The sequence below is a fragment of the Chrysochloris asiatica genome, unplaced genomic scaffold, assembly GCF_000296735.1.
Source record: "Chrysochloris asiatica unplaced genomic scaffold, ChrAsi1.0 scaffold00230, whole genome shotgun sequence".
NCBI lineage: Eukaryota > Metazoa > Chordata > Mammalia > Afrosoricida > Chrysochloridae > Chrysochloris > Chrysochloris asiatica.
In genome coordinates this window covers 2,651,815-2,674,533 of record NW_006408748.1, presented here as the reverse complement: position 1 = coordinate 2,674,533, position 22,719 = coordinate 2,651,815, and the positions used below count along the sequence as shown (strand labels likewise).

At 37.4% G+C, this 22,719-nt stretch overlaps 1 protein-coding gene across 1 annotated transcript in view; it reads left to right on the top strand.

The window, feature by feature from the left end:
* Positions 1-22,719, top strand: part of PDS5A (PDS5, regulator of cohesion maintenance, homolog A (S. cerevisiae)) — a 142,227-nt gene that overhangs the window by 43,210 nt on the left and 76,298 nt on the right. Inside the window, exons 2-6 of the mRNA XM_006873223.1 lie at positions 10,797-11,000; positions 12,401-12,487; positions 13,063-13,160; positions 20,165-20,291; positions 22,008-22,088. Of these exons, the coding sequence (XP_006873285.1) occupies positions 10,797-11,000; positions 12,401-12,487; positions 13,063-13,160; positions 20,165-20,291; positions 22,008-22,088 (597 nt within the window). The remainder of the gene's footprint in view (positions 1-10,796; positions 11,001-12,400; positions 12,488-13,062; positions 13,161-20,164; positions 20,292-22,007; positions 22,089-22,719) is intronic.

Below are 22,719 nucleotides of genomic sequence, written 5' to 3'. Positions count from 1 at the left end.
GGAGTCGGTTCCGACTCATAGTGACCCTGCACAGGGTTTCCGAGGCTGTAAATCTTTATGGGAGCAGAACGCTTCATCTTTCTCCCGCGGAACAGCTGGTAGTTTTGAACTGCCGACCTTGAGGTTAGCAGCCCGATTTGTAACCACTACGCTACCAGAGCTCCTTTTTATAGGATCATAAAATCTGCAGATACAGAACATTTTTCTTCATTGCCAATTTGAATGCCTGTAACTTCCCTTTCTTGTTTTATAGCTGTGGCAAGATTTCCAGGACAATATTGAATATTGTTGTTAAGTGCCATCGAGTTTCTGAGGAGTGGCTGGTGAGCTTGCACTGCCAACCTTGCGGTTCAAACCAGTATTGTGATCCATTGCATTAACCCACAGCGCCAGGACAATACTGAATAGGAGTGGTGATCAAGGGCATCTTTTTTGATTATTAGGCAGTGCATGTTTATAAGTTTGATGTTTTGCCTCAGAATATTGATTATGTAAGTTTTTCCTTTCCCCTCCTAATAGGGATGTTCACAGAAAAATTTGTGTGATCATAGAAGCAAATATCAAAAGCTATAAAATATTTATATACTTATTTTATTACCTAAAAGTAGTTTTTACATCAAGACGTGCTTATATAGTCTTACTTAATGATTATATGTGTAAAAAAAACTTCATGTCAGAAAGTTTGTAAGTACCTTAAACAAAATCTGATCCTTAATTTCCTCATCTGTAAATAGGAGCTTTAATTATTCTTTTGACAGAAGTTAGATAAATCATGTCTGTATAGAAAGATCTTTATGAAATTATTTCAGGTAGTCTGGATAATCCTACCAAAGTAATTGTTAAGAATATCTTTGACCCCTTCACATCTCCTGTTTGGTTCACTTTACTTATTGTAAGAACTCCCCAGTATTATCTTCTGTATCATTCTAACTTTCAAGTAGATAACAATCTACTAAAATATTAACTTTCAAGTAGATAACAATCTACTAAAACATTGCGAAGTATTAATATTCCGGAACACTTAATTGTGCTCATGAGGACAATTGTGTACATGGACCAAAAGGCAGTTGTTCAAACAGAACATGGGAACACTGAATGGCTTAAAATTAAGAAAGGTGTGTGACATGGTTGTTTTCTTTCACCATACTTATTCAACCTGTATGCTGAGCAAATCCGAGAAGCTGGGTTCTTTGAAGAAAAGCGTGGCATCAGGATTGGAGGAAGACTCTTGAACAACCTGCAATATGTAGATGATGCAACCTTGCTTGCTGAAAGTGGAGAAGACTTAAAATATTTACTGATGAAGATCAAAGAGCACAGCCTTCTGTATGGATTGCATCTCAATGTAAAGAAAACAAAGATCCTCACCACTGGACCAATAAACAACATTCTTATCAAGTGAGAAAAGATTGAAGTTGTCAAGGACTTCATTCTTCTTGGATCAACTGTCAACACTCATGGAAGAGCAGTCAGGAAATCAAATGACATATTGCATTAGGCAAATCTGCTGCACAAGACCTTTTTAAAGTGTTGAAGAGCAAAGATGTCAGCTTGAGGACTAAGGTGTGCCTGACCCAAGCCATGGTATTTTCAATAACCTCATATACATGTGAAAGCTGGTCAATGAGTTAGGAAGACCGTAGAAGAATTGATGCTTTTGAGTTATGGTGTTGGAGAAGAATATTGAAAGTGCCATGGGCCGCCAAAAGAACCAACAGATCTGAGTTGGAAGAAGTGTAGCCAGAATGCTCCCTGGAGGCCAGGATGGTCAAACTTCATCTCTCATACTTTGGACATATTGTCAGAAGGAACCAGTTGCTGGAGAAAGATATCATGTTTGATAAGGTGGAGGGGTCAGAGGGAAAGAGGAAGACCCCAGCGAGATGGATTGGCAAAGTGGCAGCATCAAAGGGCTCTCAAATGTAGCAACAGTTGTGAGGTTGGCCTAGGGTCAGGCAGTGTTTCATTCTGTTGTGCATACGGTCGCTATGAGTCGGTGCCAACTCAATGGCACCTAACAAAAACAACTTAGTATTAATTTTCACTGGTATGTTTGTACCAGTTTGTACTTTAAAAGCAAACCCTCATTGATCACTATGACTGCATAGCAAAACCAAGATATGCAGTAATAACATCAAAATAGCAAGCAAAAACTTGATGTTAGGTGTTGTCAAGTCAGTTCTGACTCATAGTGACCCTATGCACAACAGAATGAAACACTGCCTGGTCCTGTACCATCCATATATTTCTTGTTATGTTTATTCATACTTTGTTATTACCACTGTGTCAGCCCGTCTCATTCAGGGTCTTCCTCTTTTTTGCTGTCTCTCCACTTTACCAAGCATGATGTGCTCCAGGGTCTGGTCCCTCCTTACATGTCCAGAGTACAAAAGATGAAGTCTTGCTATCCTCACTTCTAAGGAGCATTCTGGTTGTTCTTATTCCAAGACAGAATGGTTTGTTTTTCTGGCAGTCCATGGTACTCCTATTTCTTGCCAGCACATTAACTCAAATACATCAATTTAGCTACCACCTTCCTTATTTATTGTCCAATTTTCACCTCCATATGAGGTGATTTAAAATATCATGGCTTGGGTCAGAACATACCTTAGTCCTCAAAGTGGTATCTTTGCTTATTAACATTTAAAGAGGTCTTTTGTGGCAGATTTGTCCAATTCAGTGCATCATTTAATTTCCTGACTGTTGATTCCATGAATGTTGATTATGGATCCAAGCAAAATGAAGTCTTTGACAACTTCAATCTTTTTTGTTTATCATGATGCTCTTAACTGGTCCAGTTTGGGAGATTTTCGGGGTTTTTGTTTTGTTTTGTTTTTTACCTTGAGGGTACAGTCCATACTGAAGGCTGTAATCTTTGCTCTTCATCAGTAAATATTTCAAGACTTCTTTGTTTCCAGCAATCAAGGTTGTGCCATCTGCATATCACGGGTTGTTAATGAGCCTTCCCCCAACCTTGATGCCATGTTCTTGAGGTAATCCAACTTTTCAGATTATTTGCTCAGCATACAGATAAAATAAATGTGGTGGAAAAGTACAACCGTGATGCACACCTTTCCTGATTTTGAACCATTCAGTATTCCCCTTGTTCTCTTCTAACAACTTCCTCCTGGTCTATGCATTTCTCATGTTTTGGAATTCCTATTCTTCACAATGTTACCCTTGGTTTGTTATTATCCACACAGTTGAATGCCTGTGGTTATTCAATAAAGCATAAGTAAACACTCTGCTTTCAGCCAAGATTCATCTGATGTCAGCAGTGATATCCCTCTTTGTGTATCCTCTTCTGAAATCTGGCTTGAATTTCTGGCAGCTCCCTGAATCTTCAGCAAACTTTTACTTGCATATGATATCATGATATTGTTAGATGCTTTTTCATTCTGTTGGGTCACCTTTCTTTAGAATAGGCACAGATAATGGGTCTCTTCCAGTCAGATAGCCAAGTCTTCTTCCAAAGTTTTTGGCATAGATGAAGGAGTGCCTCCAGTGCTGCATCAGTTTACTGAAACATTTCACTTTGTATTCTGTCAATTCCTGGAGCTTTGTATTTTGCTAAAGCCTTCAATACAGCTTGGACTTCTTCCTTAAGTACCATCAGTTCTTTAGCATGTTCTCTCTATTAAATGGTTCCATATCATCCAATTCTTTTGGTGCAGTGACTCTGTATTCCTTCTGTCTTAAATTGAATTGTATTAACCCCAAATTTATGTCACCTTGATTGGACCATGATTCTCAGTGGTTTGGCAGATATGTGATGATCCCCATGAAGTGATCTGATATAATAAATCAACAACAGGATTAAGGGTGGGATACACCACCCTTTGTCTCACCACAACCCTGATCTGATATACAGGAGATTTCTAAGAGTATAGCATGTAATACCTATGATCTTACAAGAGATAAAAGGAGAGTGATGTGAACCAAGAGAGTGGGGCCCAATGCCACTAACAAAGAAGAGCCAGTAGTGGAGTGTGTCCTTTGGATCTAGTGTCTCCCTGCACTGTGAAGGTCCTGCATCCAGGGAATGATTGACGTCATGACACATGGAACTCTCTAAGGAATGCCAGGCCCACAGAGGCTGAAAGGATACAAGGACCTTTCTTCCACAGCTGGTTTTCTGTATTTGGACTTTGAGCCTCCCAAACTGAGAGGAAATAAATTTCTGCCTGTTAAAGCCATCTACTTGCGGTATTTCTGGTATAGCAATACTAGATAACTAAGACTGAAATTGGTACCAGAAGAGTTGGGTGCTACTCCAACAGATACCTAAAATGTGAAAGCAGTTTTGGAATTGGGTGTTGAGCAGAGGCTGGAAGAATAGTAAGCTACCTAATTGTAAAAGCCTTAATTGCCTAGAAGACACTATTAGTGGAGTTACAGATATCAAAGGCAATTCTGATGAGGGTTTAGAAGGAAATGAGGAGAGTTGTAACACTGGAGACAGTATAGTTGGTGAGGAACTGCAGCCTCAAACCCAGGAGACTGACACAAGACAACACAGGAGTAGATCCACAGAGCAAGAGAATTGAGCGCCTTTATGCAGGAGGCTTCCTGGTGGAGGAGGTTCATCTGGGCACTTGGCAGCGGAGTTAGATTATCTGACCCACTGAGCTAGGAAGCTGAGCAGCTTCTGGCCGAGACTTACTGGTGGAGTGGAGTGTCTCTGGGCACTTATCAGTAGAGCCAAAGAGCTTTATAATGTGTGCCTGAGCAGAGACCAGGTGGTCCTCTTCAAGAGACCAAGGAACCAAGAAATAAAAGCTCAAGAGACAAGGAGTGTGGAATTAGAACTGCCTCAGTCTCAGGAAGCAGGGCCGCCGTGAGCTCTGGGGTCTCAAAGAGTGGGTTCCTAAGGGTGGGACCACAGTTTCCTAAGTTTCAAGTTCATGTCACCAATTTGTTTTTGGAGTGTGGGGCTGCAGTTAAAATGGGGCCTCTGACCAAAGATGAGGGGGCGGGGCTGCCATGGACCATTCTGGGCTGCCCAATGCCAAGGAAGTAGAGTTGCCTTTCCAGTGGGCCTAGAATGCAGAGCTGAAGCCCAGCGTATAAGGAGCCTTTTCCAAGAATCCAGAGTTCCAGTGTGACACTGTAGGATAAGCACTGGAATACTAACCACAAGGTCAGTAGTTCATACCCATCAGGCATTCCTTGTAAACCTCTCATACAGGATTGCTATAAGTTAGAACTAACTGCACAACACTTAACAACAACAACCCAGAATCCAGAGTATATGACCAAAACTCAAGCGTCTGGAGGGAAAGGCCATTGCCTAGATGGTCTCAGAGAATAGGATTATTTTCAAAACTTGAGAGCAAATGTAAATTGTTCTGCTAGGTTTCTAACTTGCTTACTACCTGTTAGTCCTTCTTTCCCTCCAGTTGCTTCTATTTGTAACTTTCTCTGCCATTTTACTTCAGAAGCATATAACTTGAATTCTAAATTTATAGAAGAAGATAAATACCCCCGATTGGAATTTTGATTTGAAATACTTTTGGGATGATATGATGGAGTGAAAATGTTTTGCCACAGACTGGTTTGTTGGTTATGTGCCATGGAGCCAGTTCCGACTCATAGCAACGCTGTACAGGGTTTCCCAGGCTGTAAATCTTTACAGGAGCAGAAAGCCTCATCTTTTTTCCTGCGGGAACAGCAGGTAGTTTCGAACTGCTGACCTTGAGAATTGAGCAGCCCAACTTGTAATTAACTGCACTACCAGAGTCCCTAATCCCACCAATGCCTTGTCCTGATATACAGGAGATTTCCAAGGGTGTGGCATTAAACACCTTTGATCTTATACAAGAGAAAAGAAGAGAAGTGTGAGCAAAGAGAAAGCGATCCACTACCACCATGAAGTGTCCTGGTGTGGCACTTGGGAGGAAGCACTGGACTACAGGTCAGTTTGAACCACAGGGTTGCAGTTAAAACTTATCAGTTGCTCCTTGGAAAACCTATATAGAGTCACTATGAGTTAGAACCAACTCAGTGGCACTTAACAACAACAACCAGCAAGAAAGAATAGTAAGTAGTGGAGTGTGTCCTTTGGACCTAGAGTCCCTGCACTGTGAAGCTGCTAGTTCCAGGGGAATGGTTGATGTCAAGTCACATGGAGCTCTCCAAGGAATGCTGGGCCTACAGATGCTCAAAAGAAAACGACCTTATCCGTAGCTGGTGTCCTATATTCAGACACCAAATTAATTTCTGTTTGTTAAAGTCATACACTTGTGGTGTTTCTGGTATAACAGTACTAGAGAACTAAGACACCTTACATCTTCTTTTGATGCTCCCTGTATCATTCAATACTCTGCCCTTAGAATCCTTCAGTATTTCAACTCAGAGCTTGAAATTTTTCTTCAGTTCTTTCAGTTGAGAAAGAACTTCCCTTTTGGTTTTCTAACTTCAGGTCTTTGCACATTTTATTATAATACTCTGTCTTCTATTGCTACCCTCTGAAATTTTCTGTTGAGCTCTTTTACTTCCTCATTTCTTCAGTCACTTTAGCTTCTCTATGTTCAGAGTGATTTTCAGAGTCTCTTCTGGCATCCATTTGGTCTTATCTTTCTTTCCTATCTTTTTAATGGCCTTTTGCTTTCTTCATGTTTGATATTCTTGATGTCATTCCACAAATGCTCTGGTCTTCTGTCATTAGTATCCACTGCATCAAATCTGTTCTTGAAATGGTCTCTAAATTTAGGTGGGATATACTTAAGATCATGTTTTAGCTTGTTTGAATCTTTTTCAGCTTCATCCTGAGCTTGCATATGAGCAAATTCAGTTTCTTTTCATAGAAATTTCTTTCTTTCAAACTCACTTTCTGTTCATAGACACAAGATCATTCCGATTTTTCCCCATGTAACAGATTTTCTTTTTTCTAATATACTATTAGGATGTATAGTAATAAGTCCTGTTTTTTATTCTAGATAGTTGCATTTCTTAAATCTTATATATGATGTTGATAATGCTTTTTTCTTTTTCTTTAACATGCACAGTTGACTCTTGACCAACACCTGGGTTAGGAATGCCAACCTCTTCTGCACATTTGAAAATCTGAGTATAATTTAGAGTTAACCCTTGAACAAAACAGGTTTGAACTGCATGAGTCCCACTTATGTGGATTTTTTTCCTGTTGCTACTGTAGTGAGCTCAAGTGTTACCAGTATCTGCTTAAAAACTCCATGTGACATAAACTGTCTCCTCAAGAACATTTTGTCTTTTTCCAGTTAGTGGGGATGTAAGGGTGTGGGGTTAGCAATTACTGGAGAGACAAACTGCTCATGTAGAGACAGTTAGCATCACACAGCATTTTTAGTGGCGTACACAGTAGCAGGAGGGGAAAAAATTAATGCATTTCAAACCTGTGTTGTTGAAAACTCCCCTGTATTATTTTAGTGAAAATATACAAAGTAAAAAACTATTCTTGTTGTTAATTCACTTTTCTGTATTTATTCAAGCTAGAGTTCTGTCGATTGTTCTTTTCTATAGCCTTTGTCATTGATTTTTTTTTTAATTGCCATTATTCTTACTTCTTGAGATGGAATGTAGATCATTAATACCTCATTCTATCTTTCTGATAGACACATTGAAGACTGAATTCTCCTTAAGCACAGCTTCAACTGCACCTCATAAGTTTTGATAGTTTATCTTCATTATTATTCAGTTCAAAATGCTTTCTAATTTTCATTATGTTTCTTTCTTTAATACAATTAGATTTTAAGGAAGAAAGAAAATCAGTCTTACCAATTTTCCATAATTAAGGAATACTTCTCAATTTGTTTCATACCAGTATAGCCTCAGTAGTAAGTATGACAAGATATCTTAAAAGAAAATTACAAGCCAATTTCTGTCATGAATATACAAGAAAAATGTAAACACTGCAATAGTAAATCAAATCCAGTGATAAACAAAAGCACTCTGACCAAATTGAGTTCATTTTAAAACTATAAACTTGGATTAAAATTATATACAAAGAATGTCCTGGTGGGCACTTGGTGTGGCACTATGGGCTAATGCATCAGACTGCAAAGTTGTTTGAACTATAAGATCGGTGGTTCAAGCTCACCAGCTACTCCTTGGAAACCCTATACAGGGTCCCTGTGGGTCAGAAGTGACTTGACGGAACTTAACAACAACAACAATCACAGAATTAGGGGTCAGATATTTGTTGCTGTAGTTGCTCCAACAGAATGAAACACTGCCCAGTCCATTGCCATCCTCACAATTGTTGTTACATTTTTAGCCCATTGCTGCTGCCACTGTAGCAATCCATATCCTTGGGGGAGGTAGGGAGGGTCTTTTTTTTTGGATGACCCTCTGTTTGCCAACTGTGGTGTTCGTCTTATGAGAGATGAAGTCTCACCATCCTGGCTTCTAAGCAGTACTCTGGTTGTACTTCTTCTCGCACAGATTTGTTTGTTCACCTGGCAGTACTTGGTATTTTTAATATTCTCTCTAACACAGTAATTCAAATACATCAGTTTTATTGCTTTCCTATTCATTGTCCAGCTTCCACATGCATGTGAGGAAATTGACAATACCATGGTTTGGGTCAGGTATGCCTTAGTCCTCAAACTGGTATTTTACTCTTGAACACTTTAAAGAGGTTTTTTGCAGCAGATTTGCCTAATGCAATACATCATTTGATTTCTTGACTGCTGATCCCCATGAGTGTTGATTGCAGATTCAAGCAAAATGAAGTCTTTGACAACTTCAGTCTTTTCACCATTTATCATGGTGTTATTTACTGGTCAAGTTGAAGGTTTTTGTTATCTTTACTGAGGTACAATCCATACCAAAGGCTGTAGTCGTTGATCTTTGTCAGTAAGTATTTTAACTCCTCTTTACTTTCAGCATGCACCTCTCAGGTTGTTATTCAGTCTTCTTCCAATCCTGATGCCACATGCTACTTCATATAATCCATCTTCTTGAATTATTTACTCAGAATATAAATTAAATAAGTGTACAGCCCTGGTGCACACCTTTCCTGATTTTAAACTGTTCAGTATTCCCCTTGTTCTGTTCTAACAACTGCCTCTTGGTCTATGTACAGGTTTTTCATAAGCAAAATGTAGTGTTCTGGAATCCTCTCATTCATCTCAGTTTTATCCATAGCTTGTCATGATCCACACAGTCAAAAGCCTTTGCATAGTCAATAAAGCACAAGTAAACATCTTACGGAACCCTGGTGTGATATATCATGTTTGGTAAGGTGGAGAGTCAGAGAAAAAGTGGAAGACCCCCAGCAAGATGGATTGGCCAAGTGGCAGCATCGTCGGGCTCAAGCATGGCAACAATAGTGAGGTTGGCCCAGGATTGGGCAGTGTTTCATTCTGTTGTGCATAAGGTCACTATGAGTTGGTACTGACTCGATGGCACCTGACAACAACAACTAACCACTGTAAATGCAAGGTCAACTGTTCAAACCCACCAGACACTGGGGCAAATCCTATGCAGGGTCAATATGAATTAGAACCAACTCAATGAATGACACACACCAGCAAAACAACAACAAACATCTTTCTGGTATTCTCTGCTTTCAGACAAGACCCATCTGATATCAGCAATGATATCCCTAGTTCCACACATCCTTTCCTGAATCCAGCTTAGATTTGTGGAAGTTGTTCCCTGTGTACTGTTGTAAAGTATGTTAAGCAAAATTTTACTTGCATGCTATATTAATGATAGTGTTCCATGATTTCTGCATTCCGTTGGGTCATCTCTCTTGTAATTACACAATATGGATCTCTTCTAGTCAGTTGGCCAAGTAGTTGTCTTCCAAATTTCATGGCACAGATGAATTTGCGCCTCCAATGCCACATCAGTTTGCTGAAAGATTTCAATTTGTGTTCTGTCAATTCCTGGAGCCTTGTTTTTCACCATCGTCTCCATTGCAGTTTGGACTAATTCCTTCAGTATCACCAGTTCCTGATCAGATGCTACCTCTTAAAATGGTTGAATATTGACCATTTCTTTTTTCAGTACAGTGACTGTATGTATTCCTTCCATCTTCTTATCTTTTCTGTTTCAGTCAGTATTTTGCCTGTGTTGTTAAGTGCCATTGAGTCAGTTATGACTCATGGTGACCCCATATAGAGTTTCTGAGGAGCAGCTGGTGGGTTTGAACTGCTAACCTTGAGTTTTTACTTTTTCTCCCTCCTTTGTTATTGTTGTTAAGTGTTACCAAGTCAATTCTGACCCTTAGCCAGCCTATATAGGGTCTCCAGGATGCTGCTGGTGAGTTTTAACTGCTGACCTTGCAGTTCAAATCAACCTTGTGTTCCAGTGCATTGTATTATAATGCAACACCAGGACTCCTTCCTCCTTACTCAACAATACCTGTTGTTTTTATATACAAATGTATTTCCCTGCTATTGTTCCTTCCCTCTAATTCACAGATCAATAAAGGGAATCTTAAAAGGTGTGGTGTTGTAGGATAAAGCACTGGATTGCATACCACAAGGTCAGCAGTTCAAATCCACCAGCTGCTCCTCGGAAACCCTATACAGAGTTGCTATGAGTCGAAACCAACTCGACAGCACTTATAACAACAACAGAAATAAAAAGAATGAGAGTATTACATTCTTAATAAATCTGTTGCCAATGTAGATGTGTCTATAAATAAGCTAAAAGTTGACATTTGTTTATATATACAGTTTACTTTGATAATAGTAGCCTTTTTATGTTTGTGAGCTTAACCTAAATTCTTAAGTTTTTAAAGTACATTCTCCAATGAATTGTACATTTAAGAATTAATTCTATTTCTCTTTTATAAATGATTACAGATGGTAGTGAAAACTTTTATGGATATGGATCAGGACTCAGAAGATGAAAAGCAGCAGTATCTCCCACTGGCCTTGCATCTTGCATCTGAATTCTTCCTCAGGAATCCCAATAAAGATGTGCGTCTCCTTGTAGCATGTTGTTTGGCTGACATCTTTCGAATTTATGCCCCAGAAGCGCCATATACTTCCCATGATAAACTTAAGGTAAATATAATCTTTACAAAATCCTTTTGCTTTTATTTTTCTAGTTTAGCTTACTCTTTGAACCTAGATTTAATTATTCATGTAATCATTTTGTTAAGTACCATTGAGTCAGTTCCAACTCATAGTGACCCTATACAGGGTTTCCGAGGCTGTAAATCTTTATGGGAGCAGAAAGCCTCATCTTTCTCCTGCGAAACAGCTGGTAGTCTCGAACTGCCGACCTTGAGGTTAGCAGCCTGATTCATAACCACTATACTACCTGAGCTCTTTATGAAGTTTATATTATTTGTAAATAGTAAAGCAAACTAATTATTCATTTAATATTCGTTGAGCGTCCACAAGAATTCCTGTTATTTTTGTAAGGCATTAACAGCTACAAATCAAAACTGGTCCCCATCTATTCATTTACCTTCAGGATAACTGACCAGAAAGCTCAAATGGTAAAATTGAAGGCACAAGTAGCAGGTTAGTAATACTGTTTTTAAAAAATAATACACCAAAATTGACACAAGGAAATGATTATTTTCCCCTACTAGTTATTCAGTATGGAAAACTGTATACTCATCTCTACCTTGGTTCAAAATATTCCTCTTATATTGAGTTTATATTTTAAACCTTTGGATTACATTCTTTAAAGGAAAAAAGAAGAAGAAGAAACCCATTGCCATCAAATTGATTCTTACTCCAAAAGACCCTATGTAGTTTCTGAATCTATAAATCTATAAGGAAGCAGACAGCCTCATCTTTGTCGTGCAGAGTAGCTGATGGGATTGAATCTTATGGTTAGCAACCCAACATATAACCCATAGCATCACCAGTCTGAAACTCATCTTGTCTCATGATATTTTGAGCTAAAACTTCTAAAAGCTTTAATCTAGCTCCTGAAAATGAAGATCAGTAGTGTTGTGGTTACAAGTCGGGCTACTAGCCTCAATGTCAGCAGTTTGAAACTACCAGTGGTTCCATGGGAGAAAGATGAGGCTTTCTGCTCCTGTAAAGATTTACAGTCTCGGAAACCCTATACAGGGTCATTATGGGTTGGAACTGACTCGACAGCACTTAATAGCAACAGCAACAAGGTGCAGATAGTGAGTAAAGGGGAAGTGCTATAGAGGAAAAGGTAATAAACCAAGACTCTTCTGGGTTCCTCTCTGAATAAGAAAGCCTAGAGATTTGTGGAAGTAATGATCTGTAGTATTGCTTCTACAGGATGTAATTTTAGGCAATTTAATATTTTCCAGGTCCCTTGAATAAAGGAGTAAGCCAATTAGCTTAGACGTTCAAATAAAAATTGTTCTATTATTGTTTTTTGTACTGGATGCTATGTGCAGACTATTACGTTGTGAAAGAATAGTAAATACTTGTTTCTGAATTAATATATCTCATCATTTTTTTGACAGGACATATTTTTGTTTATTACCAGACAATTAAAAGGTTTGGAGGATACAAAGAGTCCACAATTTAATAGATACTTTTATTTATTAGAGGTAAAAAAATTTATTTAATACATTTATTTAGTAACTGACTTGACAACACCTAATACATAGTATTTTGTTTATCGTGCATAATAGATTCTGTGTAGTAATTTTATACTGTAAAATTCATCTCTTTTTGGTTTATAAAACATACTTAATGAAATATCTTTTACATTTCACAAAAGAAACAGTCTTTTTATTCGTCATGTTATGAAGACATAAAATATATTTCACTAGAAAAACTTATGTTTGAAACACTAGTCTTTATTTTCTACTTTTGATTTTTACATTTTTTTCATAATATGAAATTGTATTAGTTTTCACTATTCTTATATTAATATATATATGAATCTACCAACTTCCAACAATTTAGTATTTTCCAATATGAGAAGGCCAATGCCAACTGATGTGTGTATTTTAAAATTATGTCAGGGTACATAATTAATTTTATATTTATATTTTACTTTAGGGTCCTTAAAGGATTTACTGCAATTTCTAGTTCTAAAATAAATTCCGTATTAATGATTTTGCTTTATTGTAAATATTTTGTGTATACAATTACATTATTTGTTTATTTATTTTTAAAGAATTTAGCTTGGGTTAAATCATACAACATCTGCTTTGAATTGGAAGATTGCAATGAAATTTTTATTCAACTTTTTAGAACTCTCTTCTCAGTGATCAAGTAAGTTATTTTCTTAAACACTCTTTTTAAATGGCTCTTGTTCTTGCTGTGTACATTGAAGTGTCATGTCTCACTAAGATATTTTAGACTTACAGGCATGCCTTGTTTTATTGTGATTTACTTTATTGAGCTGCATAGATACTGTGTTTTTCACAAATTGCCGTTCTTGTGGCAACCATAAGTCGAGCAAGTCTGTTACACCATTTTCCATCAGTTTGTGTTCACTTTTTGTCTCAGTGCCACATTTTGGTAATTCTTACAATATTTTAAACTTTTTCATAGTGTTGTACACTAATGTAGTATAAATATAACTTTTATATGTACTGGGAAACAAAGAAAAATTTTTTGTGTGACTGGCTTTCATGTGATGTTTGTATTGCAGTGATCAGAAACTGAAGTATCTCTAAGGTATGCTTGTATGTAACGAACTCTTTCTCTTAAATGATTTCACATGAAGGGAAATCAACCAAAATTCTATTATCTGAAAACTATTTTGGCTCTTTTAGAATCATTTTAAAGTGTAGTGTCCATTTATTGATTGCCTCTTGTGTACCAAATGTAGTAAAGTTATGGAACAATAGAAAAGTGCAAATAAGAACTCTTAATGAGGTTGAAGCAAAAAATATTGCTGCTATTCATAGAAACTTATATTAAACAAAATCTCAAAACGTGAAGCTATTATTTCTCAACATATCCTCCTCCTGTGTCTGTAGACTTCTGAAGGAAGTATTTCCATCTCTGCTCCTTCCCTGAAGAATTCTATGTTATTTGATTTACGTCATCTTGAAAAAGCAGTTTGGGCATCTTTGAGGGGCTCAAATTGTGTTCCTTTTCAATATTCTTTAAGTTTTGGAACAGAAAGTCTGGGAGGGACAAGATACATGCTTTAGGATGGATGAGGTAAAGTTTCACAACAAAATTCTCTTAAGGCAGCCCTTGCTACCCTCAAAGAATGAACAAATAAGAGACAACAAATAATAAATGTAAAACAAATGTTATAAGATATTATATAATGAAGTACTGGACTCTGAAGTAGGGATTATAAGTATTGTTTGTAACCTCAGTACAGGCAAGGAGAATTGCTCAGTGCTTAAGAAAGTGATATCTTCTCAACTCTTAAGAAACAGGGAAACAAATGCACAGCAAGGATCTGTGCTAGCTTTCTTAAGGTCAAATTACTGGACAGCAGAACTAAACCTCAGACTTTCAGTTCAGTTTTGCTTTGTTTATTATAAACCAAACATTATTTTAAAATATGTTCTAGAGCAGTGTATTGTATAGAAACATAGCGTCATATAAATTTCATGTTTTCCTAGTAGCCAGAATAAGAAAGATAAAAAATTTCAGATGAACTAAATAATAATATTTTACAAACTGGCCTGTTAACCTCAAAGTCAGCAGTAGTAATCCACCAGTTCCACAGGAGAAAGGTTAGGCTCTCTGCTCCCGTAAAGATTTACAGCCTCAGAAACCCTATACAGGGTTGCTATGAGTCAGAACCAACTCGGTGGCACACAACCACCACCACATCCAAAAGTATTAGTCAGTCATTTGTCTCTATCTGTTTTTCCTGCACTCAACCTCCACATGTTGCTAATGACTTACATATTAGTATGTTTCCTGTTGTTCTTAGGTGCCATTGAGTCGGTACCAACTCAGAGCAACCTTATGCACAGCAGAACGAAACACTGCCTGGTCATGGGCCAACCTCACTACTGTTGCCACACTTGAGTCCATTGATGCTGCCATTTGGCCAGTCCATTTCACTGGGGGTCTTCCTCTTTTTCTCTGACCCTCCACCTTACCAAACATGATATCCTTCTCCAGCGACTGGTCCCTGCTGACAATACGTCCAAAGTATGAGAGACGAAGTTTGGCCATCTTGGCCTCAAAGGAACACTTTGGCTGCAGTTCTTCCAAAAAGGATCTATTGATGGTCTTTTGGCAGCCCATGGCACTTTCAATATTCTCCTCCAACCCCACAACTCAAAAGCATCAATTCTCCGATCTTCCTTATTCATTGTCCAGCTTTCACATGCATATGAGGTTATTGAAAACACCCTGGCTTGGGTCAGGTGTACATTAGTCCTCAAACTGACATCTTTACTCTTTAACACTTAAAAAAGGTCCTGTGCAGCAGATTTGCCTAATGCAATACGTCATTTGATTTCTTGACTGCTGCTTCTGTGAGTGTTGATAGTTGATCCAAGAAGAATGAAATTTTTGACAACTTTAATCTTTTCTCCCTTGATTAAGAATGTTGTTTATTGGTCCAATGGCGAGGATATTTTTTTTCTATACATTGAAATGTAATCCATACCGTAGGCTGTGCTCTTTGATCTTCATCAGTAAATATTTTAAATCCTCTTCACTTTCAGTAAGCAAGGTTGTATCATCTGCATATTGCAGGTTGTTCAAGAGTCTTCATCCAATCCTGATGCCATGTTTTTCTTCATAGAACCCAGCTTCTCGGATTATTTGCTCAGCATACAGGTTGAATAAGTATAGTGAAAGAATACAACCTTGTTGCACACCTTTCTTAATTTTAAACCATTTATTGTTCCCATGTTCTGTTTGAACAACTGCCTCTTGGTCCAGGTACAGATTCCTCATGAGCACAATGAAGTGTTCTGGAATACTCATACTTCGCAGTGTTGTCTATAGCTTGTCATGATCCACACAATCAGAAGCCTTTGTGTAGTCAGTAAAGCACAGGTAAACATCTTTCTGATATTCTCTGCTTTCAGCCAAGATCCATTGGACATCAGCAATGATATTCCTCATTCTATGGCCTCTTCTGAATTCAGCTTGAACCTCTGGAAGTTCTCTGTCAATGTATGCTTGCAGCCGTTTCTGTATTACCTTTAGTAAAACTTTACTCGAATGGGATATCAAAGAGATTGTCCGATGATTTCCGCTTTCCGTTGGGTCACTTTTCTTTGGATTGGTCACAAATACGGATCTCTTCCAATCAGTCAGCCAGATAGTTGTCTTCCAAATTTCTTGGCAGAGATGAGTGAATGCCTCCTGTGCCTCCCATGGTGGACAGGTTTCAAATGAGCTTCCAGAGGAATATAGAGACTAGGAAGGAGGAGTGATGAACTACTTCCAAATATTTAGTCACTGAAAACCTTATGAATAGAAGAGAAACACTGTCAGATACAGTGCCAGAAAATGAGCCCCTCAGGTTGGAAGGCACTTAAAATGCAACTCTGGTAGAGCTGCCTCTTCAAAACAAAGTTGACCGTGATGACGTGAATGGAGTAAAGCCCGTGGGAGGAAAGCCTTCATTTGCTGATGGGACACTACTCAAAATGAAGAGAAACAACTGTAAACTTCCATTGAAAATCGGAACATGAATTGTACGAAATATGAATCTGGGAAATTTGGAAGTTGTCAAAAATTAAATGGAACGCATAAACATCAATATCTTAGGCGTTAGCTGAAAAGGACTGGTATTGTCCATTTTGAATATGATGACCACATGGTTTCTTGTGCCGAAAATGACAAATTGAAGAGGAATGGTGTTGCATTCATTGTCAAAAAGAACATACCCAGATCAGTCATGAGGTACAACGCTGTCTGTGATAGGATAATATCCATGCGCCTACAGGGAGGCCCAATTAATACCACTATTATTCAAATTTATGCACAAACCACTAGAGCCAGTGTGGATGAAATGGAATAATTCTACCAACTTCTCCAATCTGAAATTGATCAAACATGCATTCAAGATGTATTGATCATTACTGGTGATTGGAATGCAAAGGTTGGAAGCAAAGAGGAAGGATCCAGTTGGAAAATATGGCCTTGGCAATAGAAATGATGCTGGAGATTGCATGATAGAATTCTGCAAAATCAATGATTTATTCGTTTCACATACCTTCTTTAGACAGCATAAGAGACAACTACACATGGACCTCGCCAGATGGAATACATAGAAATCAAATTGACTACATCTGCAGAAAGAGACGATGGAAAAGCTCCATATCATCAGTGAAAGCAAGGCCAGGGGAAGACTGGAACAGACAGATCATCAGTAGTTATTCCTATGTAAATTCAAACTGAAGCTGAAGAAAATGAAAACAAATTCACAATACCCAAAATATGACCTTGAATATATCCCACCTGAATTTAGAGATCATCTAGATACATTAAACACTAAAGACCAAAGACCAGAAGAGTTGTGGGATGACATGAAGAAAGCAAGAAGTCATTAAGAAGACAAGAAAGAAGGAAAAAGTCAAAATGAATGTCAGGTGAGACACTGAAACTTGCTCTCCAGCGTAGAGATGCTAAAGCAAATGGAAGAAATGGGAAGGTCCAAGAGCCGAGCAGAAAATTTCAAAGATAGCTGAAGAAGATAAAGCATAATATTACAACAAAATGTGCAAAGATCTGGAACCAGAAAACTTAAAAAGAAAAACATGCTCAGCATTTCTCAAGCTGAGGGAAGTGAAGAAAAAATTCAAGCCTCAACTTTCGTTATTAAAAGATTCTCTGGACAAATCATTGAATGATGCAGAAAGCATCAAGAGAAGATGGAAGGAATACAGAGTCACTGTACCAAAGGAAATGGTTAATGTTCAACCATATCAAGAGATAACATAATCAAGAGCCTATAATACTGAAGGAGGAAGTCCAAGGTGCATTGAAGAAATTGGCAATGAACAAGGCACCAGGAATCGACGGAATAAAAATTGAAATCTTTCAAGAAAGTGAGGCAGCACAGGAGGCACTCACGTTTCCTGGAGCTTTTTTATAAATACTGTATCATATCATTCTTTTTTTTTCTTTCTTTCTTCCTTAGAATAGTGGGATTATAAAGTAATCTGGATAAAGAGGAGAGGACCAGACTAACTTTCTTTAGAGTCCAAGTTAGAAACTATATAAGAAAAAGCTTTGGATGGAATTTGACTAACACTAGGCCCTTAAATAAAATGATTTAATATAAACTTTATCTTTTATATTAGTTAGCGCTTGCTTCATAGCAAAGCAGTCTAAAACTTGGTGGCTTAATTAAAGCAAACTCCCTTTTATTTAGATCACAGTTCTTCTTGGAAGACTTCTTTACATGCTTTCAGACATTCAAAAGTAACCAGAAAGGGGAAGCCCAAGTACACTAGTAGTTTTCAAACCTTTCCTCACTTCTTAACATACTTATGTTTCATTAACCAAAGCAAGATGGAGAAGCTGATGTTTAAGGGTTGGTTAAATAGACTCCTAATGCCTCAGATTTGTTCTTGAGATGTTCTCTAAATTCAGGTATCTTTTTTGTGAACTGAGTGATAGTTTACATGGGAGAACATCAACTTTACACCATCATTTTCATTGCAGTGATTACAATCTCCTCCATACTTTATCATTCAGCAGTATTTGCTTCCATTCCCTGTGTTTTTGTGGGGGCAGGGAGCATAGGGAGGTGTATACACACTCAGGAATATATTAAAATTTAAACAACTAAAGAGCACATTTTGCAAGCCTGCCTCCTGGCCGCCAGTGCTCAGTCCCTCTCTTGCCATGAATCTAGAGCTCTCAGCTGTGCTCCCTCTCTCCATATCCTCTTCTCTGCCTTCCATCTGTGGTATCATGTATCTGTTTTTGGTGTGTTTTTTTTTTTAAAAAGAAATTCTTTGGAAGGTTCCAGGGTAACATTTTCAGAATCTTGTGTTTCAGAACATAAGTTCTCCTATGTTGTTGTTGTTGTCAGATGCCATCAAGTCGGAACCGACCAAAGTGACCCCATGCACAGTAGAACGAAACAATGTCCGATCCTGGGCCAACCTCACTACCGCTGCTACACTTGAGTCCATCAATGATGCCACCTGGCCTATCCATCTCGTTAGGGGTCTTCCTCTTTTTCTCTGACCCTCCACCTTACCCAGCATGACATCCTTCTCCAGCGACTGTTTCCTCCGGACAATATGTCCGAAATATGAGAGACAAAGCTTAGCCATCCTGGCCTCCAAGGAGCACTCTGGCTGTACTTCTTCCAAAACAGATCTATTGGTTCTTTTGGCAGTCCATGGCACTTTCAGTATTCTCCTCCAACACCACAACTCAAAGGCATCAATTCTTCTGCGATCTTCCTTATTCACTGTCCAGCTTTCACATCCATTTTAGATCAGACTTAAGCATTTTAGATCAGACTTTTGCATTTTAGTATTGATGAACTTAAACTACTAATTGTTATTGTTGTTAAGTGTCATCAAGTTAGTTCCGACTCATAGTGACCCTATGAAGGGTTTCTGAGGAGCAGCTGGAGAATTTGAACCACCAACCTTGCAGTTCGAACTAACCTTGAGGTCAAGTGTTTATCCTACAATGCAACACCAGAAGATAAAACAAAAAATTTTTGTGTTTGCTTAAGCTGTTTTTGTGTTTGACTATGTATTGTTTTATCTTATATTAGGGAATACATTAAGATCTAAAAGAAAAAAAAAAGATTTAAAAATTATCTGCTTTCATTACCTTGTACCTTTTTTGTTTGTTTCCCTTTAAACTGTGGGACATAGGTAAGAACAAAACAGTTCTTTCTTTGATGTTGACATTTTTGTTTAGTTGAATTTAACTCACTCTTGGAATACAGATTGGGTAAGGACATACTCATTTTGAAGTTCTTTGTTTTGTTAAAATACTTTACAACAATAAATTACAGATGCTATGTTAGTCTTTTTTTTTTTCCATTTAATTTTTTATTCTTAATTGAGTGAAGGTTTAGAGACAAGATCTTCAGTTTTACATTCAACAAATCGTGCACTTTGTTTCATCTCAATGATTGCAGTCCCCTGCAACAATAGTTATCCTGCTTCTTCCCTGTGGTTCCTATTTGCATTCCACCCACCTTCCATCCCTTCTCAATTCTGTCCTTAGGAAAATGCTGCCCTTATGGCACAGTTCTTCTACGTGAAAATCTTTTATGTCTAAGATTATTCTTTTAAACCTTGGAAGCTTAATTTTTTTTTTTTTTTAATCTTTGCATTTTTTTTCCCTTCTTATTTTAGCAATAGCCACAATAAGAAGGTACAAATGCACATGCTGGACTTGATGAGTTCTATCATCATGGAAGGTGATGGAGTTACTCAAGAATTATTGGACTCCATTCTTATTAACCTCATTCCTGCACATAAGGTCTGTAGAGAATAATGATATTAAAGATTAACATTTAATGGTAGTACTACACATGCAAATGAGTAATTGTTTTTGACAATTTGCCCTCGTACATAACTGTTTTCACTACCACTCCCCAGCCTTAACTAAAATAGAGTAGCACACATTAGCCTTGTAGCCATTTTTGTTTTCAGAAGACGTTATTTAACATACTGTTATGTTGATGCAGATTTTCATACAGTTAAATGCTTTCTTTTCTTATATTCACCACTCCTATTGAGTATGGAAATTGTAAGGGCACAGAGTATTGGTTTTTGGGTTACTTTTATTTGGAATGTAAAATTTATGATGTAGAACACAGGGATTCAGAAATCTTCTTAGAATCCTTATTATATGTCTTTCTTAGGCATTTTTAGAAAGGGATTTAGAAAGAAGCAGAAACTATATCACTAATGTTAAGGGGGAATGGATGGATCAGAGGCATATCATTCCTCCCTGTATTCCCTTTTATATGTTTCCATGCCAGATTGTCCTAAGAAATCGAAAGAATGGCTCCCCGTAAGCTCCTCCACTGGGCTCCACATTTTCTTTTTCTGCCCTCTTGTTCTTTTACACTAATGGTTCAGTGGCCTGTTGGCAGGTGTTAAATGTATCTAATTAAACTTATTCACAATATGATGTGATTAACTTTAAATTCTCTTATTTTACTTTATTTCTTTAATTCATTTGGATTTCATTCAAATGAATATGTAGCTGGTAAAAGTTTTGACAGTATGTCACAGGGGAGTATATCTCAGGCAGAATAAGAGAGGAAAAACTGTGAGGGAAATGTGAAGCATATTTGGCATTTATATTCCAGATAGAGAATGTTTTTATGAGGGGGCAACACATCTGTTTTGGAAATAGAAAATTGACTTTTAAAAATACTAATCCTGTTTTGTTTACAATGGAATGAAAGCCAAGAGCAGAAATCAGGAAGCTATAGCTTGTGGACCAGATTTGGCCCATTGCCTGTTTATATAAATAAAGTTTTATTGAAACACAGCCATGCTCATTAATTTTCATTTTGCCTGTGGCTGCTTTCACACTACAATTGCAGAATTGAGTAGTGGCAGTAAAGACTAAATATTGTAATGTCCCAAATCTAAGTATTTATCTGGCCCTTTAGAAAAAAGTTCATTGATCACTGGCTTTAAGTATATTTTACTAGCATCTTTTTGCTAGTAGGACAAGGAGATTATGAACACATCTCATTTTGGTTCAAAACTTCAAAATATAAAGATGTTAATTGGCATTCTTCAAACAATTTTTCATTAAATTTTTTAGAAATAATATCTTTTCTACAGTCCTTATAGACACTTTAATGTGTTAAGAGTACATTGGCAATCTGGAGGAGGGTGCACAGTATTTCAGAAGTACAATTGATCAAGAATCCTTCTTACCCAGAACACTTCTGCGGACTGTGTTTCCTCAGAACATACTGAAATACTGAACATTGTGAGTTACATAAATGTATTGGGTTTTGGGGTTGGTTTTTTTGTTTTGTTTTTGTAGATAACACCAAGTATAGTTTCCAGTTCAAATTGGGTGACAGATGTTTAAAGCCAGAAAGCCATAGGTTTATTTTCAGTTTGATAAGACTTGAAGTTTTGGCTATCCTAATGCATTTTAGGTCTTGATTCATAGTTATGTTGAATTTATTTATAACTAACTGTGTGTTCTTATACTGTTTTCCAGAACTTAAATAAGCAGTCTTTTGACCTTGCAAAAGTACTGCTAAAAAGGACAGTCCAGACTATTGAGGCATGCATTGCCAATGTATGTATTTCTGCCTACTTTTATTCCATATTTGTATTGTTTGTAATCTAGTGAACTAATTTTGTTAGAATCTCTTATATGTATGTTTGTTTAGCCTATCATTTTCATCTACTCAGAGCAAATATGAAGTGATATATACAAATGTAACTAAGGTTAAAGAAATGTAGCATTGTTTTTAAATAGCATAAGATGGAGGATGATACTTTATGAAGGCTTTGCTACAACCCCTGCTTTGTCTTCTGCTGCCTTTGTATTTATAGGTATCTTTTTATCTCCTGAATATGTTGATGTCTTTCACTTTTCTCCCTTAGTGTTCACCTTTAGGTCTCTGCTCTGTCTTTATCTTCAGTTTCATGCCTTCCTAGTCATTCCATCGAAACACTTTTGTTTCTTCATCTTGAATACTTCTTGTATAGTGATTTAAAAATACCTTTTCTTTTCTTTTTTTTTTTACTTTATTGAATAGAAGTTTATTCTGTTAAGATTTTTTCACTAAAATTACAATAATTTTGAACCAAAAACTGTATTTACAATTTCACTCCCTAATGGTTACGAATCGGGCTGCGAACCTCAGGTCAGCAGTTCGAAACTACCAGCTGCTCCGCGGGAGAAAGATGAGGCGTTCTGCTCC